The 22227-nt window shown below is 36.0% G+C and overlaps 1 protein-coding gene across 2 annotated transcripts in view; it reads left to right on the top strand.

The window, feature by feature from the left end:
• Positions 1 to 22227, top strand: part of LOC110463822 (sodium- and chloride-dependent GABA transporter ine-like) — a 66315-nt gene that overhangs the window by 17256 nt on the left and 26832 nt on the right. Inside the window, exons 1-5 of one of the 2 annotated variants that reach the window (XM_021518706.1) lie at positions 9656 to 9694; positions 14991 to 15166; positions 17359 to 17493; positions 18372 to 18645; positions 21610 to 21742. In XM_021518706.1, the coding sequence (XP_021374381.1) occupies positions 15046 to 15166; positions 17359 to 17493; positions 18372 to 18645; positions 21610 to 21742 (663 nt within the window). In that variant the 5' untranslated portion in view covers positions 9656 to 9694; positions 14991 to 15045. Of the gene's footprint in view, positions 1 to 9655; positions 9695 to 14990; positions 15167 to 17358; positions 17494 to 18371; positions 18646 to 21609; positions 21743 to 22227 lie in introns of those variants that run through there. The other variant, XM_021518705.1, reaches the window with a different exon arrangement.

Below are 22227 nucleotides of genomic sequence, written 5' to 3'. Positions count from 1 at the left end.
GTCACCAATTTTAGCCAATCACAGGACAATATTTCCGTGTAAAGGGTTAATCCAGCGACAGTTCCAAGAGTAAATACGAAGTTTTAGAAGGATACTTAGTTCTAACTAAGAATAAGATTATATCCAATGACTTGTGAGTGAACTTGAGTCCGTGGTAATGGATTTTATTTGCAGTTTGTTTAGTATTACTGGTAGGTGACGTTATGTCTCGTTTATGAATATCTGAGCTCATTAACTGAAGTATTTTTACCGGAAGTTGCGTGTAGCATGCATGACCTACAGTCAAGTAGCAGTTCCCGATTGAGATAAACAGGATGCATTTTCAATAAGAATACGACGTTGTGATAAGATCATATGTTCTATAAAGGAAAGGAATGATATTTACAAGCTATTCAAGTGCATTTGAGTCCAAAGTTACGCATAATAAAGACAGTAGGTCCGGTATATGATTCAATTTAGTACCAGTGGGTACCGCTAGAGGCGTCTGTGTAAAAACGACATTTATGAATATCTTGAGTCATTAATGAAAGTAATACCAATAGCTGGCGGCTAACGCCTTAGCTAACAAAACCTGTATAGCTATCTGTTACTTCAGGAGGTAAACAAAACCTATATAGCTATCTGTGTTACTTCAGGAGATAAACAAAACCTGTATAGCTATCTGTGTTATTACAGAGTAAACAAAACCTGTATAGCTATCTGTGTTACTTCCGAGAATAAACAAAACCTGTATAGCTATCTGTGTTACTTCAGGAGATAAACAAAACCTGTATAGCTATCTGTGTTATTTCAGGAGATAAACAAAACCTGTATAGCTATCTGTGTTACTTCAGGAGGTAAAAAAACCTGTATAGCTATCTGTGTTACTTCAGGAGGTAAAAGAACCTGTATAGCTATCTGTGTTACTTCAGGAGGTAAAAAAAACCTGTATAGCTATCTGTGTTACTTCAGAGAATAAACAAAACCTATATAGCTATCTGTGTTACTTCAGGAGATAAACAAAACCTGAATAGCTATCTGTGTTACTTCAGAGAATAAACAAAACCTATATAGCTATCTGTGTTACTTCAGGAGATAAACAAAACCTGTGTAGCTATCTGTGTTACTTCAGGAGGTAATCAAAACCTGTATAGCTATCTGTGTTACTTCAGGACGTAAAAGAACCTGTATAGCTATCTGTGTTACTTCAGGAGGTATAAGAACCTGTATAGCTATCTGTGTTACTTCAGGAGATAAACAAAACCTGAATAGCTATCTGTGTTACTTCAGAGAATAAACAAAACCTATATAGCTATCTGTGTTACTTCAGGAGATAAACAAAACCTGAATAGCTATCTGTGTTACTTCAGAGAATAAACAAAACATGTATAGCTATCTGTGTTACTTCAGGAGATAAACAAAACCTGTGTAGCTATCTGTGTTACTTCAGGAGGTAATCAAAACCTGTATAGCTATCTGTGTTACTTCAGGACGTAAAAGAACCTGTATAGCTATCTGTGTTACTTCAGGAGGTATAAGAACCTGTATAGCTATCTGTGTTACTTCAGGAGATAAACAAAACCTGTGTAGCTATCTGTGTTACTTCAGGAGGTAATCAAAACCTGTATAGCTATCTGTGTTACTTCAGGACGTAAAAGAACCTGTATAGCTATCTGTGTTACTTCAGGAGGTAAAAAAAACCTGTATAGCTATCTGTGTTACTTCAGGACGTAAAAGAACCTGTATAGCTATCTGTGTTACTTCAGGAGATAAACAAAACCTGAATAGCTATCTGTGTTACTTCAGAGAATAAACAAAACCTGTATAGCTATCTGTGTTACTTAAGAGAATAAACAAAACCTGTATAGCTATCTGTGTTACTTCAGGAGATAAACAAAACCTGTATTACTATATGTTATTACAGAGTAAACAAAACCACACCCAATAAAATGTAGTACTTCCTTGTTTACTGAATCATTTAGTCATCCAACTGTACGAAAGGTATTGTAATACAAGAAAGAAAAATGCATGACCAGACTGGAATTGGAACATGTATATGAAATGGATCATTATTCCATTACAATGTTGAATTTTAAGTTGTGTTTAAGGGAGTCTACCGATTCTTTCCTGTCTGCAGGAAATCTAAAACATTACCTGCATCAGATGGTTGGCTATTAAAATCACACTTAATTTGTTTCAGTCATCCATCCATCCATCTGTCCTTCCTTAAACCATTCTTGATAGCACTATTTCTCAGAAAGTACCTGAGGGTTCTTTCTCAAACTACACACGAAGCTTTCCCATAGTCTGAAGTTACCCATATCAAATTTAAGAACTGATCAGAAACCAAGATTGTTGACAGGCAGCCATCTTGAAGTTTGAGAGATTGAGTGTGTTTGTGATATTTCTAAGGAACTGTTGGAGGATTCTTTCTCAAATTTCACCTTAAGATTCCCAATTTTGCCCAGTATCACATTTCAAATTTACAGACTGAACGAAAAACCGAGATATCGGAGAGGTGACCACCTTGAATTTTGAGTATTAAAGTCTGTTAGCGCTATTTCTCAGAAAGTCTTAGAGACATCTTTCTCAAATTTTACTCAAAAGTTCCCAATAGTCCTTAGCTACATGTAAGCAAGTTGTACTTTGTGTCTGATCACAAAACCAAGATGGCTGACAGATGGCCATCTTGAATTTTGAGAGTTAAAAGTTGGTTAGCACTATTTCCCAGAAAGTCCTGGAGAGATCTTTCTCAATTTTCACTTGCAAATTTCCCATAGTCCCTAACTGCGCATATCAAATTGCGGGACTGATCGCAAAAACTAGATGGCTTACAGGTGGCCATCTTGAATTTTGAGATTTAAAGTAAGTTAGCGCTAATATAACAAATTTAATGTGATAATTATTAGTTGGCTACTGACAGCTGGTCGAAGATCTTGGGACTCGAGTGACAACCAAAAGTTGGTTTTGTGTAGAAGTAGAACTGGTTTTCCCAGCAGAAACCATAAAAGGGCCCGAGTTTTGGGTCCATTTGTTGTCAGTATAATGTGACCGGGCAGAATGCTGTGCTGGGTGCCTTTGGCATTGTGTTTCAATGAGATAGCACTATAAAGTCAGCATCAGTTCACAAGGAGGTAAATACACCAACCTACTCTGTCTCCAGCACATAAACAGGCAAGCACGCATACACAACACACATGAAGGCACATCCTTAACTGACCTTAAATGTTTAAAGGACGTTAAACAATTTAAAGCCAAACCAAACTTTTTCATGGTGGAAGTGCAATAAGTTTTTGTAGAACATATGCATACCTGCCAAGTGACCAAATTTCGTCAGGTTACACCCGGAATTTTAGCCCTTCACCCGCTTTACTAGAATTCTCTAGACTTTTCCATCCTATGTCATAAGGAATACGATCTATTTCCTGTTTCCGTTTCTCACAGACAGGTAAGTTGTGAGTTGATTATATACAAACTAAAACTGTTTTTACAAATGTTTATATAGATCGAGTTATTTTTACAATTGTATCTACGTAGTAAAGATTGCATTTTGAAGGTAATGTTATGACTTCAGGAAGGAAGAAGTCGTTGTCAGGACTTGCAGGTTCTACTACACGAAATGCAAAAAGAAAAGATGATTGTGCACATATCAAATGTCGTAGAAAAATTAGTTTAACTGGATAAAGTCCGGTGATCGTGGACCAAACGATGCATTCTGCACTTTTTGTAAATCACATATTTAAGTTGGATCTGGTTATAAAAACGATATTACTAAGACATTCAAAAACATGCACAGACAGGGTGTCTAGAAGCAGCATCCAGACCTTGGTTCTTCTTTTCAGGAACATGTACAACTGAACCTGTGAGTTTTCTCGTTGAGGTTAAGAAGTCGTCTGTTACTAATGTCTGTAAGTGACCTATCGTTCACGATCTGAAGTAGTGGCTTATGATCCGTGGCTATGAGTAGGTCTTTGCATCCTAGCACGTAATAGCGAGTCTGGTGGAGTGCATAACCAATAGCCAAGGCTTCGCCTTCAATGGGAGCATAGCGGCTTTCAGCAGAATATGTAAACCTGCTGCCAACTAGACACAGCTTCCAACCATCAGGGCACTAGGCAGTAGGCAGGAGTCTTAGCGGTACACTGGCAGTACTTCTGCATCAAGAGAAACCCTATTCCATCAACAGACCAGTCAGTGGCCAAGCAAGTCGGTCGGTCAGGGTCAAACAGGCGCGCCCCTTCCTTCTTTTCCTGTATGATGACCTCTTTGAACTTGCTGAATAGCTGGTCCAGCTCATCTGTCCAGACAAACTTTGTAGACGGTTTTACCAGAGTCCAAAAAGGCTTCATTTGTCCCGTCCTGGCAAAGGCGTACGCACCCTGGTTAATAAGCCTGAACCATGCCCTGGCACCAGTGATATCATTGGTGTGGGGAATTTCTGATGACATCTAGGAACTGAGCGCTAGGTTGAATGTTTGTCGGAGTGATCGTCAGTTCCGCAAAGTCAACAGTGTTCTGGGCAAACTGAAGCTTGCCATTGCGAGCACACAGGTAAAACAATTAACATGCTTGAAAGAATGCCGCTTCAATGGACTCTGCCCACATGCAAGTATCATCCACGCACTTGACCTTGTTCTGGAAATTAGAAATTATGGCATCAAAGCGCTGGTTGTAAGCATCACCGCTAGCGAGAAATCCTTGGGGAGCGTCTTTGTACCTATATCGCCCCCATGGCGTGATGAAGGTGGTGATATGTTGATTGTCTTCTTGGATGGGCACAGAATGGTACCCATTCCATAGGTCTGTGACCGTTTTTCTTGTACCTTGAGAAATGCAGTCTGCCAGATAGAATGGGATGAGGCACATGATGGGTCTGGCGGACAGAATGGCGATTTTGAGGTTGTAGATCTACAGTATGACATGGAGTCCTGTCAGCTTTCCCAGTGACAACCACCCTGGAGCACTATGTTGTAGGAGTGAAAATGGCAGAACACCAAATGCCTATTCTGATGAAATAAGAGGATAAATACAGCTTCCTTTTGAATGTTCCGTTATTGAAGTTAGCAGTCATAAATGAGAATTAACATCTTCCTTCTATTGAACTCTAAAGGATGACTGCTACCTGTAACGTACAAACATAATATAATGATTAGTAAGTCATGTGATTTATTATCACCATGGAAACAAAATCAGGCTTTGTACCAGTTCGATATTATATATTTGAGACAATATAGTAGGTATTGCCAACTCCCTATGACATTATTTAGGGTCTTTCTGTCATAATTTCTGAAACCTATTTGATCATTATTGTGTATGTTCGGTCGGTCGTCATCAAACGGTATCATTGTGTATTATTTATTACCTAATTTATTAAAAAACAAGTAATTTATCTATTTATCTCAAGTCACATTACACCAATTCACCCCAATCAGCAGACAAATGTCGGAAGCAACGAAAAACGAAAAAAGTTGTTTACTCCTAGAGCTAATGTTTATAGTGACACATTTACTAATACTTAATTTTTGTTACCAGATACGCTGAGAATTAATGAGTGGTGTTTTTTGTGTATTCAGATATATTTATTGACATTTTGACCTTGTGTCCTATGATACAAAATACACAGGTAGATTTGTTTTCAAGATAAAAAAGAAATAATACTGAAAATTGAAATTATTTATGGTTGGCCCAATGACCTCTGAGCTAGTTAGCTATCAGACAGATACTAAAGAAATATCATATAAAAAAACAACCAGACTTCCTGGGTTATGAGGGGACATATTACCTTTGAAAAAAATTATCTTTTATTATAAGGTAATGCAATGGTGCCGAATAATTGTTTAAACTAGACTTGTCTGGCAGTGTATTTTATTTGTTTACATCCTTTACATACGCTATGACTGCATGTAGCCTACTGACCTAGCCAGAGCAATCTCCTGTGATCAATTCACCTTAATTACCTGTAATTAGGTAATTAGGAATTACCATAATTTTCCATTTAGATGCTAGACTACACTGCGATGATGTCCGCTAGTATTGGGATGCATACAGTTTCACGTAAAAAGTTTTTACGGGATTACGTTGTGAGTACGCTAATGTCAGCTGACGAGCGATACTGCCGGGGATTGCATCAATCTTATGTGTTTACTGCATAGTAAAGGTCAAAATAATATGTAGGTCAATTTTTCTCCGATATAGGATGTTTAAGGACAAAGTTTTTATGTTTCGGATCATGGGCGTTATTTTATAAACTTGTGTAGACAGCAATGCTGACATTGATAAAGAAATTATATTCATGTTTTGTTTGTTTTTAGCCCACCATCATCTGATGGTGGGCTATTCAAATCACCCTGTGTCCATGGTCCGTTGTCCGTCTGTCCGTTGTCCGTCATCCGTCATCCGTCGTCAGCTGTCCGTCGTCTGTCGTCCGTCCTTAAACAATTCTTGTTATCGATATTTCTCAAGAAGTACCAAAGGGATCTTTCTCAAATTTTATATGTAGGTTCCCCTTGGTCCTTAGCTGTGCAGGGCTCTTTTGAGACTGATCGGATAAACAACATGGCCGACAGGCAGCCATCTTGTATTTTGATAGTGAAAATTTGTTATCGCTATTTCTTGGAAAGTACCAGAGAGATCTTTCTCAAATTTGATATGTTTCATGCTAGTTTCATTGAAGGGGCAATAATTCTTGTGTTATGGCCACTTAAGGTAATAGGATTGTGTCACCATTTCTCAGTAGAATTTCTTCAAATTTTGTAGTTATATTGCTTTAAAGTAAAGAATTTTTTCTGCCACAAAAAAAATATAGGTTGTCAGAATTTTAAGGATTTTAAATGGAAATTTATATAAAAAGGAGTGAATTTTGAAAAAAAAGTGAAAGACAATATTTTTACAAAATAATGTCAATAAAAATGATACCGACATATACTAGTATTGCATAAATGTATATCAATTTAATAAATGCTGAAATTGTGTAAAATTAAATATAAAAATTGACATTTTATAATAAAACCATATACACATGGTAATTGCAGGTAAGAGTTATCGTTCTTGAAAAACTTCACAGTGGTGAAATAGGTAGCCGGTTTCCTGAAGTACAGAAAAATGGACATATGTGACTCATTGATAAAAAAACCCACCTGAATTAATGCCTGGATTGCTTTGAAATACTTTAATATTGAGAGAACACACTGTTCTGTCAATAATCAACATCCAATATTCATCAGTTTAATATTAAACATTAGAATTTGCGGAAATTGTGATACTGCCTCCCTACATTGGATTTTCAACTAGGGATGTACTTCCTGTTTCCGTTTATCAATACACTCCAATGACCTTAACCTGTAAACTACACAATGTTTGTCTTTCCCAGTTTCATTGAAGGGGCAATAACTCTTGTGTTATGGCCACTCAACCTGTAAACTACGCCATATTTGGCTTTACCAGTTTCATTGAAGGGGGAATTAATTCTTATGTTATGGCCACTCAACCTGTAAACTACACCATATTTGGCTTTACCAGTTTCATTGAAGGGGGAATTAATTCTTATGTTATGGCCACTCAACCTGTAAACTACACCATATTTGGCTTTACGAGTTTCATTGAAGGGGGAATTAATTCGTATGTTATGGCCACTCAACATGTAAACTACACCATATTTGGCTTTCCCAGTTTCATTGAAGGGGCAATAACTGTTGTGTTATGGCCACTCAACCTGTAAACTACACCATATTTGGCTTTACTAGTTTCATTGAAGGGGCAATAACTCTTGTGTTATGGCCACTTAACCTGTAAACTACACCATATTTGGCTTTACCAGTTTCATTGAAGGGGCAATAACTGTTGTGTTATGGCCACTCAACCTGTAAACTACACCATTTTTGGCTTTACCAGTTTCATTGAAGGGGCAATAATTGTTGTGTTATGGCCACTCAACCTGTAAACTACACCATATTTAGCTTTACCAGTTTCATTGAAGGGCAATAACTCTTGTGCTATGGCCACTCAACCTGTAAACTACACAATGTTTGTCTCTACCAGTTTCATTGAAGGGGCAATAACTCTTGTGTTATAGCCACTCAACCTGTAAACTACACCATATTTGGCTTTACTAGTTTCATTGAAGGGGCAATAATTGTTGTGTTATGGCCACTCAACCTGTAAACTACACCATATTTAGCTTTACCAGTTTCATTGAAGGGCAATAACTCTTGTGCTATGGCCACTCAACCTGTAAACTACACAATGTTTGTCTCTACCAGTTTCATTGAAGGGGCAATAACTCTTGTGTTATGGCCACTAAACCCGTAAACTACACCACTACTCTCTGTCAATTTTTGTCAATGAAGGGTCTGTCAGTCTGTGCTAAAGTAAACTGGCTCAAAGGGAGACAACTCATATCGAATTATAAGAGAATGATATTGGGTATGGTGTAAACTTATGCCCTCTAGAATGAGTTTGTATCAGTTATCATCAGACAGTCATTATCTCCTTAAATGTTTAATCATATAAGGTTTAAAAATTCAAGGACAAATCTCCTTTGTAAACAGACTTGTTGATCTTGACTGCAATTCTTGTATACATTATATTTCATGATGAGCAACTTACAACTGAAGTCTAATAAACCTTTAAAAGTAATAAATGTTTAAACAGATATAAACTGTCACAGTGACCAAGTTGAATAAGTAAATAATATGGAGTAAATCAGTAAATATAAATATCTTTAAGTTATAAAGTTGGAGTGCACAAGCAGATTCCCAGAGAGGGACTGTTCTCTTTTACTTTTTTTTATAACCTGGTTCATAATGTTATTTACAAAGATTAGGAAGACAATTTAGACAGAAATAATATAAATAAAATTTAACAATTTAACACTTGCATGGCCTGATAAATATAACTGCCCCTCAGTATCAGCAGTGCCTCATTAGTATACTCAATTTGCCCAAGGCTTACTTTCCTTTTATCAGGTCGTACAAACAATCAAATACACATTCAAGCCTCAAATACCTTTTTTTTTTTTTTTCAAATGAAGTCAATAAAACTTTTGTATATATTAATGATAAAAAAATCTGTTTATTAACTTCTGAACAATTGTTTTTATAACAATTGACATTATTGGTGGGTGATGATGTTGACAATAGATTTATTGGTCAGGACTTGCTATCTAAAGGCAAGCATTTAATAAAAATGTGCTGACGTAAGGTCCTGGACTTATTAAGAACCTCAATAACCAGAGTTTGGATTTTGTAATTAATTATTTCACGAATCTTGTATTGAAAAAAAAACCAATCATATTTCTTTATCATTTTGTTGCACTTTGATAAAATCTCATCACACAAGTAATACATACATGTATTGTGTATGTATTCTATTATCTCATCACACACACATGTAATACATATTGTGTACCGTTGTATTCTATTAAGTACTGCTCAGATAAAGTATAGAGACTGCTTTGTTAGTAAAGCATTACCACATTCTGCCAATCAGAAAGTTTCTTATTAAAAAAACATTCAGTTCAACCAATCAGAAAGCTTGATAAACATTATTGAGGTCAGCAAATAAGATAAGCTATTAGTTCAACATTACCGAGTTCAACCAATCAGAAGCTTTAACATTGCTGCATGTCAAATAGAATTCAAGGCTGTCTATAAAATGTTTGTTTGAGGATTATGATGCATTGAGCATTGCGGTGCATGCATTGATTTCTGAGATAAAGGTATGTGAACATTTTGTTATCTATATAATTTGTTTCATTCACAGAAAATGTTTTGTAAAATATTACTGAAATAGGATAAAAAATAGTTTCATAAGCTTTAGCTCGAATATAATACTATATTTGTGAATAAGATTTTTTTTTTTAAAAGTTTAATTCAGAATTATAGTTGTTAAATGTTATCTAGCACTTAATATGCCTTGCCCTGGGGGTCTGACTTTGAGTCATTATTAATTAGAGCCATTTCCAGATCCTACTTCATGAGCTGGAGGGGCCAGAGGACTGAAGGTTGATATGGGCCAATCATTGATACATGATAGGATATGGACATTTTATCATGTACATGTACTACAATAAACAATGCCTCTTTGTGATGTCAGAATTATTGACCATAACACATAAAAAAATGAATTATAGAATCAGTTGTTTCAGAAGTAGAAAAAAGATATAGTGGATGATACTGTGCATACTCATGTAGATATGGATCAGGCTAAGATATGGCCCACGGTCAGCCAGTTGTTTGACATAATCTCAAAATAACCCGTGTCGCAGATATATGTAGGCAATATTTTTTACTGTCTTTAATGTTACCATAAATCAAAGCAAACCTAACATTCGTTATTTCTAAAGAAAAATATCTGCAGGAATAGTGTATTTGTTTTGCTTATCAGAGCATAATGTTTTAAATCCTGGTTTCTAGTATTTTTAGAGAAATATAAACGTTTACCTTTGTGTAATTTAGATTATGAGGCCAGATATTATGACATGCCTGATGCAAGTACATTTGTCGACAGATAACAAACAATTTTCACACCAAACAAATATTTGTACAAGTAGGATAGACTGGCATACATATGTCTTCAAAGAACTCAAGTAGAACATCTTTAACTTTGTCATGAATAAAGCTTCCTAACCTGGTAAGTTTTCAAATTTTAACGATATCACTTATCAGAAATTTGTTAAATTACAGTTCATAGATTTCTTACTTCATATGGTTTTTCATGGCTTTTAAAAAATTAGAAAATTTGATAAAGCATATGGTTTGTCAAGAATATGGTTTAGTTATTACAATAATGCAACATTTATATAGCGCCCTGTATAGTTTGTAGAATTACTTTAAATCGCTTCAAAGTTAATGTGCTCAAACCAACTTCCTTGTAATTCACTTAAATGATAGACATGTCAAAAAACCGAAAAATCAAATTTAAACGTTGAAAACAGTTTCAGCTTTAAGTCTCCACAAATGTTTTCTGAATCATTGACAAAACAAGATTTTTTATTAAATAAAATTTAATGCTTGCATGAGCATGAGAAAAGCATGAATACAGGCCTAGATGTGTTACCTCAGCAGTTTTGGTTGGAGATTGACTTAAAGTCTATTTGTTCACAGAAGCTCCTATGTTTAGAGGAAGAAGAACATTATACCTGATATTCTTTAGTAGTTAAATTCCACTTGCTGATTGAACACTTTTCACAATTTGCACTGGTTCTATTAAAATATTCACTTTTCGGGAAATAAAACTGTAAACACCAAGAAACGAAGGAGATCATCCCTTTCTGGTGTCACTCCTTTATATAGGGCTGTTATGTGATACCATCATCAGAGGCAAACATTCAGGTAATGTCAATAAATTGTTTGCATTGAAGATACAGACACTTCAATTCTGCAAATTATTATGATGGAGTGTTGAGTTAGAATGTATATATGCACATCAAAGAAACTTTTATATGTTAATCAATCATGCTGGAATGAGTGCAAGACATTTAAATAGATACTTTATTTATTTTACCCTATTATGAACAAATTTTATCAATTTATTACCGAAATTGCACTTGTTTTCCCAGTGTATAAAATGTATCTGAATAATTTGTATCCCCCTATCAAAATGTACTCACCTTGTATAAAGGGTACCCCTATCGAACATTTTATGTTTCAATGCTGTAAATCTAAGAGAATAAAGAAGTTGAGTTGGAGATTACAGGGGAATATTTATCCCCCCTCCCTTGACTTTCTTTCAAGGTCACTGGGGTCAAATATGTCGAACACTTTTATCACTTTATTACTGCTTTTGTTTTTCAGGTGTATAAAATGTATTTGAATTATTTTTATACCCCTACCAAAATTTACACGCCCCATGTAAAGGGTATCCCTACCAAACATTTTATATTTCAATGTTGTAAATCTCAGAGAATAAAGGAGATGAGTAGGAGATGACAGGGAATATTTATTCTCCATCACCCGAGCTCGGAGGCGGGTCATGAGTTGGTTGCGGGTGATAGGTTAATTTTGCGGGTGTGACCCGCAAGATGCGGGTCATTTAGCAGGTCTGCACCCCTTGTCCCTAGTCAAGTATTGAGGCACTCATAGGGGTCTTAGTGTAGGGGTAAACCAGAGTATCTGGAAATAAACATGGGGATGGGCAGTGAACGTTTTACCTTTTTATGTCTGATAAGGGAATAGAACCTGCTGTCTTTGTGAAAGGCTCATGAGCTTAATTTAACTGTGCAATCCCACCACCCATGTTAGGGGCTTCGTTGTAAAAACCCACATGGACATTTAGAAATGTTGTTATATATTCCTTAGCCTTAATTACATGCTTTATTTTAGTCCACTTTAAGGTTACAAGGAAGGAATATGCACGCATACATACAGCACATCGACTGTGACTGGACTATTATAGACACATATTCCTATCACAAAGCAGAAACGTTTGATAAAAGTATGCCATTTAAAAACTAAAACTGAAAGATCCTCTAGCATCTACAATGGGCACAACAGACCTGTTCTAGTTTTAACATGACAAAGGAAACTGGAAGTGAGTAATTCTGATACATTATGTAACAAAATATAAATTACTGTCATTCGCCGGAAATACATGTTTAGCTCAGATTTTTATAGTGTCAGGTTGTTAGTAGTGTAAAGGCTGTTAAATCAGTAGGTTTACTCAACTGTCTAGCTAAGTCTAGCAACTTATTTCATAATGAATTTTGATAAAAGATTGGCCATGGCAAAGTGATGAACCATATAGAAGTTCAAGGTTGTAGGTCAAAGGTCATGGTCCCGGAACATCTTAAGATTTCTGATAGGCATGTTTTGTAGACACAATATCTCTGTACAATGATTGTGTGTGGTAAAAGGATCCTGTTAGAATTACACGAAATTATAGCCGCTAAAATAAAGAGTAGTTCGAACTTTCCAAGTTGATATCGGCAAAAATTGGTAAACAGTCAAGTCATTGATACGGAACAACAACGGCCTTATTGCGATATATATTTGCAAATCTGGAGATGAATAATGGTATATATATTTTTCTTATATTTACTAACATATTGATAATCAATTAATAAGTTCAATTTCAAAGCAGAGACAAGTATGTAGGCCGCAAATCAGTAGATGTTTTCTCGAGTAATGACGAAAGTTCAGTTGTACTGATCAGAATGCGGAAGGTGGATTGAAACTGCAATTACGGATTAATAGTTCGATCAACCACCTGGTCAAATATTTTTGTTTTGGCACATGTATAGGTAATACATCGGTGATCGTTAGCCAAGTTGCGATTATATAATCAAATTGTAATCACAGTAATATCATGACAATACACATGTCTGTCAGCAATGTGACGGTAACATTCCGCTCTCCGTGTACTGTTAGGATATTATACATGGTCAGGGCCTAAAGATGTTTGACTGGCGTGCACGCATGTTTACAAGAAAGAAACTTAATTATCGGTGACATGTGACTTATTTATGAACAAATTGTCCGACATTGATGACAACAATGGTCGCACATGAGTACTTCCCGTTATTCAGTAGTTAAACGCTGTCGATGCGCAAATAGATAAAGTTTCGCAAGGCTATTATTGCATCGCGGATAGCCAACCTCGATCAATAATGACGTAAGTTCAGTACTCAAGTTGTGTGTTTGGACAATCCGAAATGTGTGTAAGCAGGGTTCGAACTATCACTAGAAAGAAAACTATTATTTTTATTGTTCAAAAAGTGTGTTCAAACTATCCGCCTATTCGAACTGACCAGAGGTTTTCTGTATGTAGGTCAGAGGTCAAGGCCAGCAACTTATTTCATAATGGATTACAATGGTCAAGTAATATTAATAATAATAATAATTCGAGGTTCTTATAGACCGCTTTATCACAACCTAGTTTGTAGGTCGTCTCAAAGCGGTTCACAAATGATTTACTGTGGTGAAAGGGCTTTCGCAACCAGCCAATATATTTATCAACTCCCTGGGGAGCATGCAGCCAGTGCTGCCATTTTCAGCGCTCACAGCTAACATTCAACAATCCCAGCACTGCCCAACCATGTACTCATTTACAGCTGAGGAGACTAGAACAAGCGGAGTCAAGTATCTTGCTCAAAGATAAAACACAGTGCCATGCTGTGCCGTGCCGTGACTCGAACCCGCAACCCTTCGGTCCTACCACCCGCAACCTTTCGGTCACGTGCCTGGCGTCCTACCACTAGACTACCCTGCCTCCTAAGTATAGGAATACCTCAAACAAGCTTGCGTTTTAAAGTGCTAAGCTCAATAAAGGTTAAGTTATAGAAAATCATTGTTATCAGTGATGACTTCGTGTCTCATGAGATTTTGATTTAACTAAAATAAGTGATTACCCGGTCACTGGAAAGCATTGAGTTTCAGGGGTTTTTGACAATACCACGAAACTGGCTATTATTTACAGAAAATCTCTTGAAGAATACTTCAATGTTTTCTTATAGTTGTGTGACAAATTAATTATAAGAAAATGAAGTTGTTTGAGTAATCTGGCACCAGGAACTGTTGACAAGATGCAAGTTTGTTTGCTTTTTAACAGACTGTTAGCACAAAGGGATTGGTATCATATCCCGAGATACTTTACTAAAGAATCTGGTGTATGTTTCTGTTTGAGCAGATGTGGGCGAGCTTATTACCGGGCATGGGCTTATTACAGAGATATTAGTTTTCATGTATTGTAACATATTGTTAAGATTACAATCATTGGTATGTAAAAGTTACATGTATAATATCACTAACATTTTGTTCAGATCAGATCATGGAAAACTGATATATTCATCTAAACAAAATGTACCCTTGGTACTTCATGCATAAAAATATGTATGAATAGTTCTTAATGCGACATAAAACCTATGTTTTGAAGACCATGATGTATGTTGCTGGTACACTGGTTGTTACATAAAGCCTGCATTCATATCTTTATATAAGTTTTTTGGATGTACCAACATACCTAAATATATTAAAAAAGAAGTTTTTGTCAAATGTTATTGCGTTTTATCCTTCCAGGACCAAGTGTTGGCGCCAGACAAGCTCTGTAGGTTGTCTTACAAAGGAAGACAAGATGGTGGCTGAACGGGAAACTTGGAGTAAGAAGCTGGAGTTTATTCTGGCAGCCATTGGCTACTCTGTAGGGCTGGGCAATGTGTGGAGGTTTCCATACCTCTGTTTCCAAAGTGGAGGTGGTAAGTAGGAGCATTTTGTTTGAACAAAAATAATGTGAATTATTGTGAATTCAATCAGAGGTAAAACTTTAAGGCAATAGTTACATGGATTAGTACATGGATTAGAAAAGTAAGAAATCACAGACTGACATCACAATCTACATTGTATACAAAGGCAAGTTTTTACAAAGTAATTAAATGATCTGACAAAGCATGTTTTGATGCTTGTCATTGAAAACTTGTTCTTTCACTACAGTAAACTTTTAGTTTATAAGCTCACCTGCCCGAAGGGCTAGTGAGCCTATGCCATGGCGCCTCGTCTGTCGTCCCTCCGTCATCTGTCGTCCCTCCGTCATCTGTCGTCCGTCGTCCGTCAATTTTTCCTTTGAAAGAATTCTTTTGAAGAATGAACATGCCTAGAGGCATTATATTTGGCTGAAGCTTCGTTGGTAAGAGCCCAACAAAGTTTGAGAACAAAAATGACTGACCTACTTTCAAGGTCACAGGGGTCAAATATATCAAACACTTCTGAAGAAGAACTAAAAAAGTATAGAATCTTAATGTATGGCTGGTAGCTTCTTGTGATTGAGCCGACAAATTTTGCGAATTAAATGACCTTGACCTACTTTCAAGGTAACATGTGGTCAAATATGTCAAAAACATCAAACAACTTCTTCTGAATAATTGAAAGGCATGGAATCATAATATTTGGCTGGTAGCTCCTTTGGATGAAGCTCAACAAATTTTGCGATTGAAATGACCTTGACCTACTTTCAATATCACAGGGGTCAAATATGTCAAACATTTCAAATGACTTCTTCTGAAGTACTGAAAGGGACAGAATCTTAATATTTGGCTGGTAGCTTCTTGGGATTGAGCCAGACAAAGTTTGAGAATGATAATTACCTTGACCTACTTTCTAGATCACATGGGTCAAATATGTCAAACACTTAAAATAACTTGTTCTGAAGAACAAAGAGGCATTGAATCATAAAATTTGGCTGGTAGTTCCTTACTATTAAATCAGTTCAACTTAATGTCCTTGTTTGAATTTCAAGGTCACAGGGGTCAAAATCTGCTAGCAGGTCCTTTTGAATGACTTTTAACCAGACACTGATACTTTGTCTGTAGCTTTATTTTAGTCCACTTTAAGGTTACAAATGTGATGTTAATACCAGATGAGCCATGCAGGCCCATTGGGCTTCTTGTTGATAAAGCTGCAATTAAATATTTCATCTTTTGGAAATAATATGTCTTTCATATTTTCAGATGTGCCTTTTCTTCAAAACAAACATCAATTCATTGAAATATGAGTGATATTTATCAGAAAAACAGGAATATCTCAGATAACTTGATAAAACTGCAAAATAACTCATATTTTATGCATGCTAATGTTTTTGTTTTGTTTTACTGTCTATCAACCATTTAAAGTCACCTAGGGCCAAGAGATGTATATATATAGTATCATATATATTTGTGATGAGATTAAATTACATATTTCAATATCTCGTCAATATTTATACACATTAAGTCAGAAAATAATGACGTTCTACAAAAGCATCTCCATATTTTAAGCAAAATTACAAAAGATACTTTTGTGATGAAGGTGCATTCCTGTTCCCGTTTTTCCTGTTGTTGATACTTTGTTACTTTTGTGTTGAAGGTGCATTCCTGTTCCCATTTTTCCTGTTGTTGATACTTTGTTACTTTTGTGTTGAAGGTGCTTTCTTGTTCCCGTTTTTCCTGATGTTGATACTTTGTTACTTTTGTGTTGCAGGTGCATTCCTGTATTTCCTGATGTTGATACTTTGTTACTTTTTTGTTGTAGGTGCATTCCTGTTCCCGTTTTTCCTGATGTTGATACTTTGTTTCTTTTGTGTTGAAGGTGCTTTCTTGTTCCCGTTTTTCCTGATGTTGATACTTTGTTTCTTTTGTGTTGAAGGTGCATTCCTGTATTTCCTGATGTTGATACTTTGTTACTTTTGTGTTGAGGGTGCGTTCCTGTTCCCGTTTTTCCTGTTGTTGATACTTTGTTACTTTCGTGTTGAAGGTGCATTCCTGTTCCCGTTTTTCTTGATTTGATACTTTGTTACTTTTGTGTTGAAGGAGCATTCCTGTTCCCGTTTTTCTTGTGTTGATACTTTGTTACTTTTGTGTTGAAGGTGCATTCCTGTATTTCCTGATGTTGATACTTTGTTACTTTTTTGTTGAAGGTGCATTCCTGTTCCCGTTTTTCCTGATGTTGATACTTTGTGGCGTGCCGTTGCTGTATATGGAATTGGCTGTGGGACAGTATACACAGCAGGGACCTGTTGGTGCACTCGCCAAAATCTGTCCCCTTTTTAAAGGTACCATATCACCTAAATCTTTTCTCTTCTTGCATAAACCCTGTGATCGAAATTGTCCTTTTTGAAAGGTACAATAAGGTGAAAATCTGTCCTCCATGTCTAGATACCATGTGACAAAAAAGTACCAAGTTCTGTCTTCTTTTTAAATTGAAGTATACCTGCATCACCCACTGATGGTTGGCAGTGCTGTCTTATTAGGTCACTGTGACTGCCACCTCTTATATATAAGTCACAAGTTAAGGAAGTGCAAATTTTTCAGCGGAGGGAAATTTCCAGGCTGTTAATTTTAAACTGTTGTAGACATCTTGATGATAAATGAAGTATATTTCGATTGTTCAAAGAAGGTTTGCATTCCATTATATTGAAGTGACCTTGACCTAACCCTCTAGTTAAAATTTCAACTGCAAAGGAGAAATACATGTATACCAAGAAATGGAGACATGTCAGTTTTACAAACATAAACTCACAAGTAACTGTTTAATGTTAAACTTCTCTGTGATTAAATATTGTGGCAGGTTTTAATTGTACATAGGATTAAGGTCGCCTTCTAGCTTCGAGCTAGAGGGAATTTCCCTTTAGCTCAGTGGTAGAGCATCCGATTAGGAACCTGGAGATCGAGGCTGTTGAAACGTTACAAGAAGCACACTATTCTCTTTCCTGTTACAGTATGAAGTGAGTGTATATAAATACAACTGCCAGCTGCTGAAATTAGGATATTGAAACTTGCAATCAGGATTCCTGTTTAACAAATGACTGATAAAATCCTTAAACTACAGCTTTTAGGATTTGTTTGCAGTTGATTAATGTTGAATTCCCTATTAAGAAATACAAAATGAAAGTACAAGATATTGAACCAAGCATATTGTTTTGTTTTACAGGTGCAGGTCTGGCTACCGTGGTGATATCGTTCCTGTTCACGACCTACTACAATGTTATCATCAGCTGGTCATTTTATTACCTCTTTAGCAGCTTCAGTGGAGAGCTCCCGTGGAGCCACTGCAATCATGATTGGAACTCTCCTAACTGTTGGGATGGAAGTAAATCTCAATCTGTCCTAAAAAACATTACAATCAACAGTGTTACCATGCTGCAGAATGTCACAGATTTTGTTAAACCAAACGGTTCTGTATCGCCTACAGAAGACTTTTTTGAGTATGTACACATATCCTTTGTGCTAGAATTCAAAGTTGAGCATTATACCTTTGATTTGTAAGAGAGTTATCTCCCTTGGTTTTATAATTAGTGCTGATATCAATTATCAATACATATCTGTACATGTATCCTTGTGAACCTGTCAAATGTGCCTTGAAATGTCAGTCCAAACCATGTACATGTTAATGGGTATTTTCCGAAGAATCTAAGATTTCTGGTTCTAGTACTGTGTAGTGAAGAATGAAAAAGCATATCTACAATTGCTTGCAACAGAGTTCCATTTCAAATTTTCCATGATGTATGCCTGTGATACTTATATTTATGTTCAAACAAACAAAGCAATTTCTATTTCATCTTGGTTGGTGGTTTGTTTTGGTTAATGACACAATTTTAACAAAATATTCACCAAATGATGGAAAGCCATTTTTGTGGGAACAAACTTATGGGTACCATTCCTGTCATTTGTTAAATGTTAAGTGGAAACATGGTACCTTCCTGTACTAGAGCCTGGCAAAGTTTGTGAAATAAAATAACATGAAAACACTTTAGATTACAAGGCTTGAAAACATGAATGCATGCATGCTACCAGGATTGACACAATGGTCCAGCCCCTCCCCTGCAGAATAAATTTCTGGGTTATAACATAGAAACACTTTAGATCACCTCTTTACAACCATATGTACCATTGCAAGGCTTGAATACATGAATACGTTCATGCTAACAGGATTGGCTCAGGGGTCCATCCCCTCCCTTGGGGAACTTCTTTCTGGGTCATAGCTTAAAATACATAAAATCACCTCCTTACCAGGTCCAGTACACTCTGCCGATTGAGCTATATAGCTGTAAAGACCTATAATAGCTCTATTGACCTATGTGAAATAGGTCTTTTGAGCTATTTTAAAGTGATTTTCTTTTTTAAGGAAAACGAAACAAAGTCGCTTTTAAAAGAAGATTGTATCATTAAGTTGATAACAAAAGACATTAAATATGGGTATTCTTTTTAAAAAATAATGATGCAAAAAAATTGGAAATTTTACATTTATGAAAAATGAAAATAAATATCTAAATGTATGCTTTTTGTAGTCAACATTACCATAAACCTTATTGTTTTATGGGACTTTGCTTTAATTTAATGAAATTTGAAATCTGAGAAAATATAGCTCAATACAGCTATAATGTAGCTCAATCGGCAGAGTGTACTGGACCTGCTTACAACCATATGTACAATTGCTAGGCTTAAGGACATGGGATACATTCATGCTACCAGGACTGATGTGGGGTCCAGCCCATCCCTCTGGGTCATAACATAGAAACAGTTGAAATTCCCTTCCTATAATCATAGATACAACTGTTAGTCATGAAGAGATGCATACATGCCATATCTAACAATTTTGGCGTGAGACTCATGAAAACTGCCCGAGAAAAAAATCCTCACGGCTTGAGACACATTTCTCACAAATTTCTATCGGTCTCACGAAAAGAAACGAAATTTGGTCAATCTTAGTGAATAAACAATAGCTACATGGATTCACACTGAGATGTCTGAAGTCACACGCCAGCCATTTGAATTACAGGCCAGGCCAATAAGCATAGGTATGAAAGTTCTGAAAGGCCCGGCCAGTCGATTTAGCGGGGCATGGCTTGGTGACTTGCTCACCGATGTGTGAACTGTTAAGGAATTAAATCAGTGATCCCACACCCAGTGGGGGCTAGTTGCTAATTAATATGTGATGACAGTTGTTATTAACATTAAACAGCAACATAAGAGCTGTTAATTCATTACAATTGCAATCGAAAACATGGTTTACCGAAACGGAAATGTTGGAGGTGACTATAAAATCAAAACCGGACACTGACATTGAATCCGGAATTCATTCTCTTGCCGTCGGGATGGGATTGAGTGTTAATGAAAATAACATAAACAGAAGAAAACAAGTTTCTTCAGAATTTGATATATAAAAATAGTAGTTATTGGTAATTTTTTTCCCAACAAATTAATATTAAATATTCCCAATGTTTTGAGATATATTTTTTTCTGACCTGGGTTAACAAGGACATCCCTCTAGAATTTCTTCTTTTTTAATTTCTCTTCTTTTTTGCCTTTTATGTGATTTATTTACTTTTATATGTTGATAGATTTATCTGGACCGTATGTCATATGTAAACCTTCCTAAAATCCTTTAAAATATCAATAAATCTTCAATTTTGGCTAACAAAGTAATTAGAGGCTTCAGAATAACACAAAAGATTCAACACTATGTTATATGCGATATAATTAATGTTTTAAATGTCTCACAAATTTCTCACTAATTCTGAGAAAAAATCTCACTAATTTTTGACCAAATCTCACTAAAAATAATCACTGATCTCATTATTTTGCATGTATGGAGATGGCCCCGAAGTAGTCCTAAAATCCTTTAAAATATCAATAAATCTTCAATTTTGGCTAACAAAGTAATTAGAGGCTTCAGAATAACACAAAAGATTCAACACTATGTTATATGCTATATAATTAATGTTTTAAATGTCTCACAAATTTCTCACTAATTCAGAGAAAAAATCTCACTAATTTTTGACCAAATCTCACTAAAAATAATCACTGATCTCATTATTTTGCACCAGAAAGTTATGGCATGTATGGAGATGGCCCCGAAGTAGTGCCTCACACCTTGTACCCCCCCCCCCCCCCCNCCCCCCCCCCCCCTCCATGGAAAGAGTTGAGATCCCCACCCTTTAACCATAGACACAAATATTGGCCATGATGAAAAGGCCTGATGCCTTAAGTCAGTAGGTTTATTTAGAAGCAGTACAAATAAAATGCAAATATTACCTGTCTATGCCCTCTCATTGCAAATCATGTTATCAACTTCTACAATTATTTGTTTGGGGCAATAAATAGATACAAACCGGCCCAAAATGAATAAATTTTGTACTAATAATTCATGTTATTTGATTTTATTTTAGATCGAAAATGTTGCGGAAGAGTTCTGGAATTGAGGAAATGGGAAATCTAAACTGGGATTTGTCCCTGATCCTGTTGTTATGCTGGGTCATCGTGTACTTCTGTATATGGAAGGGGCCTAAGGGCACTGGCAAAGTAGGTCAACTTGTTTATGTACTGGGTCACAGCTAAAGTAGGTCAACTTGTTTATTGTACTGGGTCACAGCTTAAGTAGGTCAACTTGTTTATTGTACTTGGTTACAGTCAAAGTAGGTCAACTTGTTTATTGTACTTGGTCACAGTCAAAGTAGGTCAACTTGTTTATTGTACTTGGTCACAGTCAAAGTAGGTCAACTTGTTTATTGTACTTGGTCACAGTCAAAGTAGGTCAACTTGTTTATTGTACTTGGTCACAGTCAAAGTAGGTCAACTTGTTTATTGTACTTGGTCACAGTCAAAGTAGGTCAACTTGTTTATTGTACTTGGTCACAGTCAAAGTAGGTCAATTTGTTTATTGTACTTGGTCACAGTCAAAGTAGGTCAATTTGGTATTCAACTGTGTCACCTGTTAAGTAGATTGAGTTTTTTATTATACTGGGTCACATAAAAAGTTGGTGAAATTGTTGTTTTAATGTATTAAA

This window comes from Mizuhopecten yessoensis, unplaced genomic scaffold (genome assembly GCF_002113885.1).
Source record: "Mizuhopecten yessoensis strain PY_sf001 unplaced genomic scaffold, ASM211388v2 scaffold10933, whole genome shotgun sequence".
NCBI lineage: Eukaryota > Metazoa > Mollusca > Bivalvia > Pectinida > Pectinidae > Mizuhopecten > Mizuhopecten yessoensis.
The sequence above is the reverse complement of the archived record's forward strand: the minus strand, read 5'-3'. Positions and strand labels throughout refer to the sequence as shown.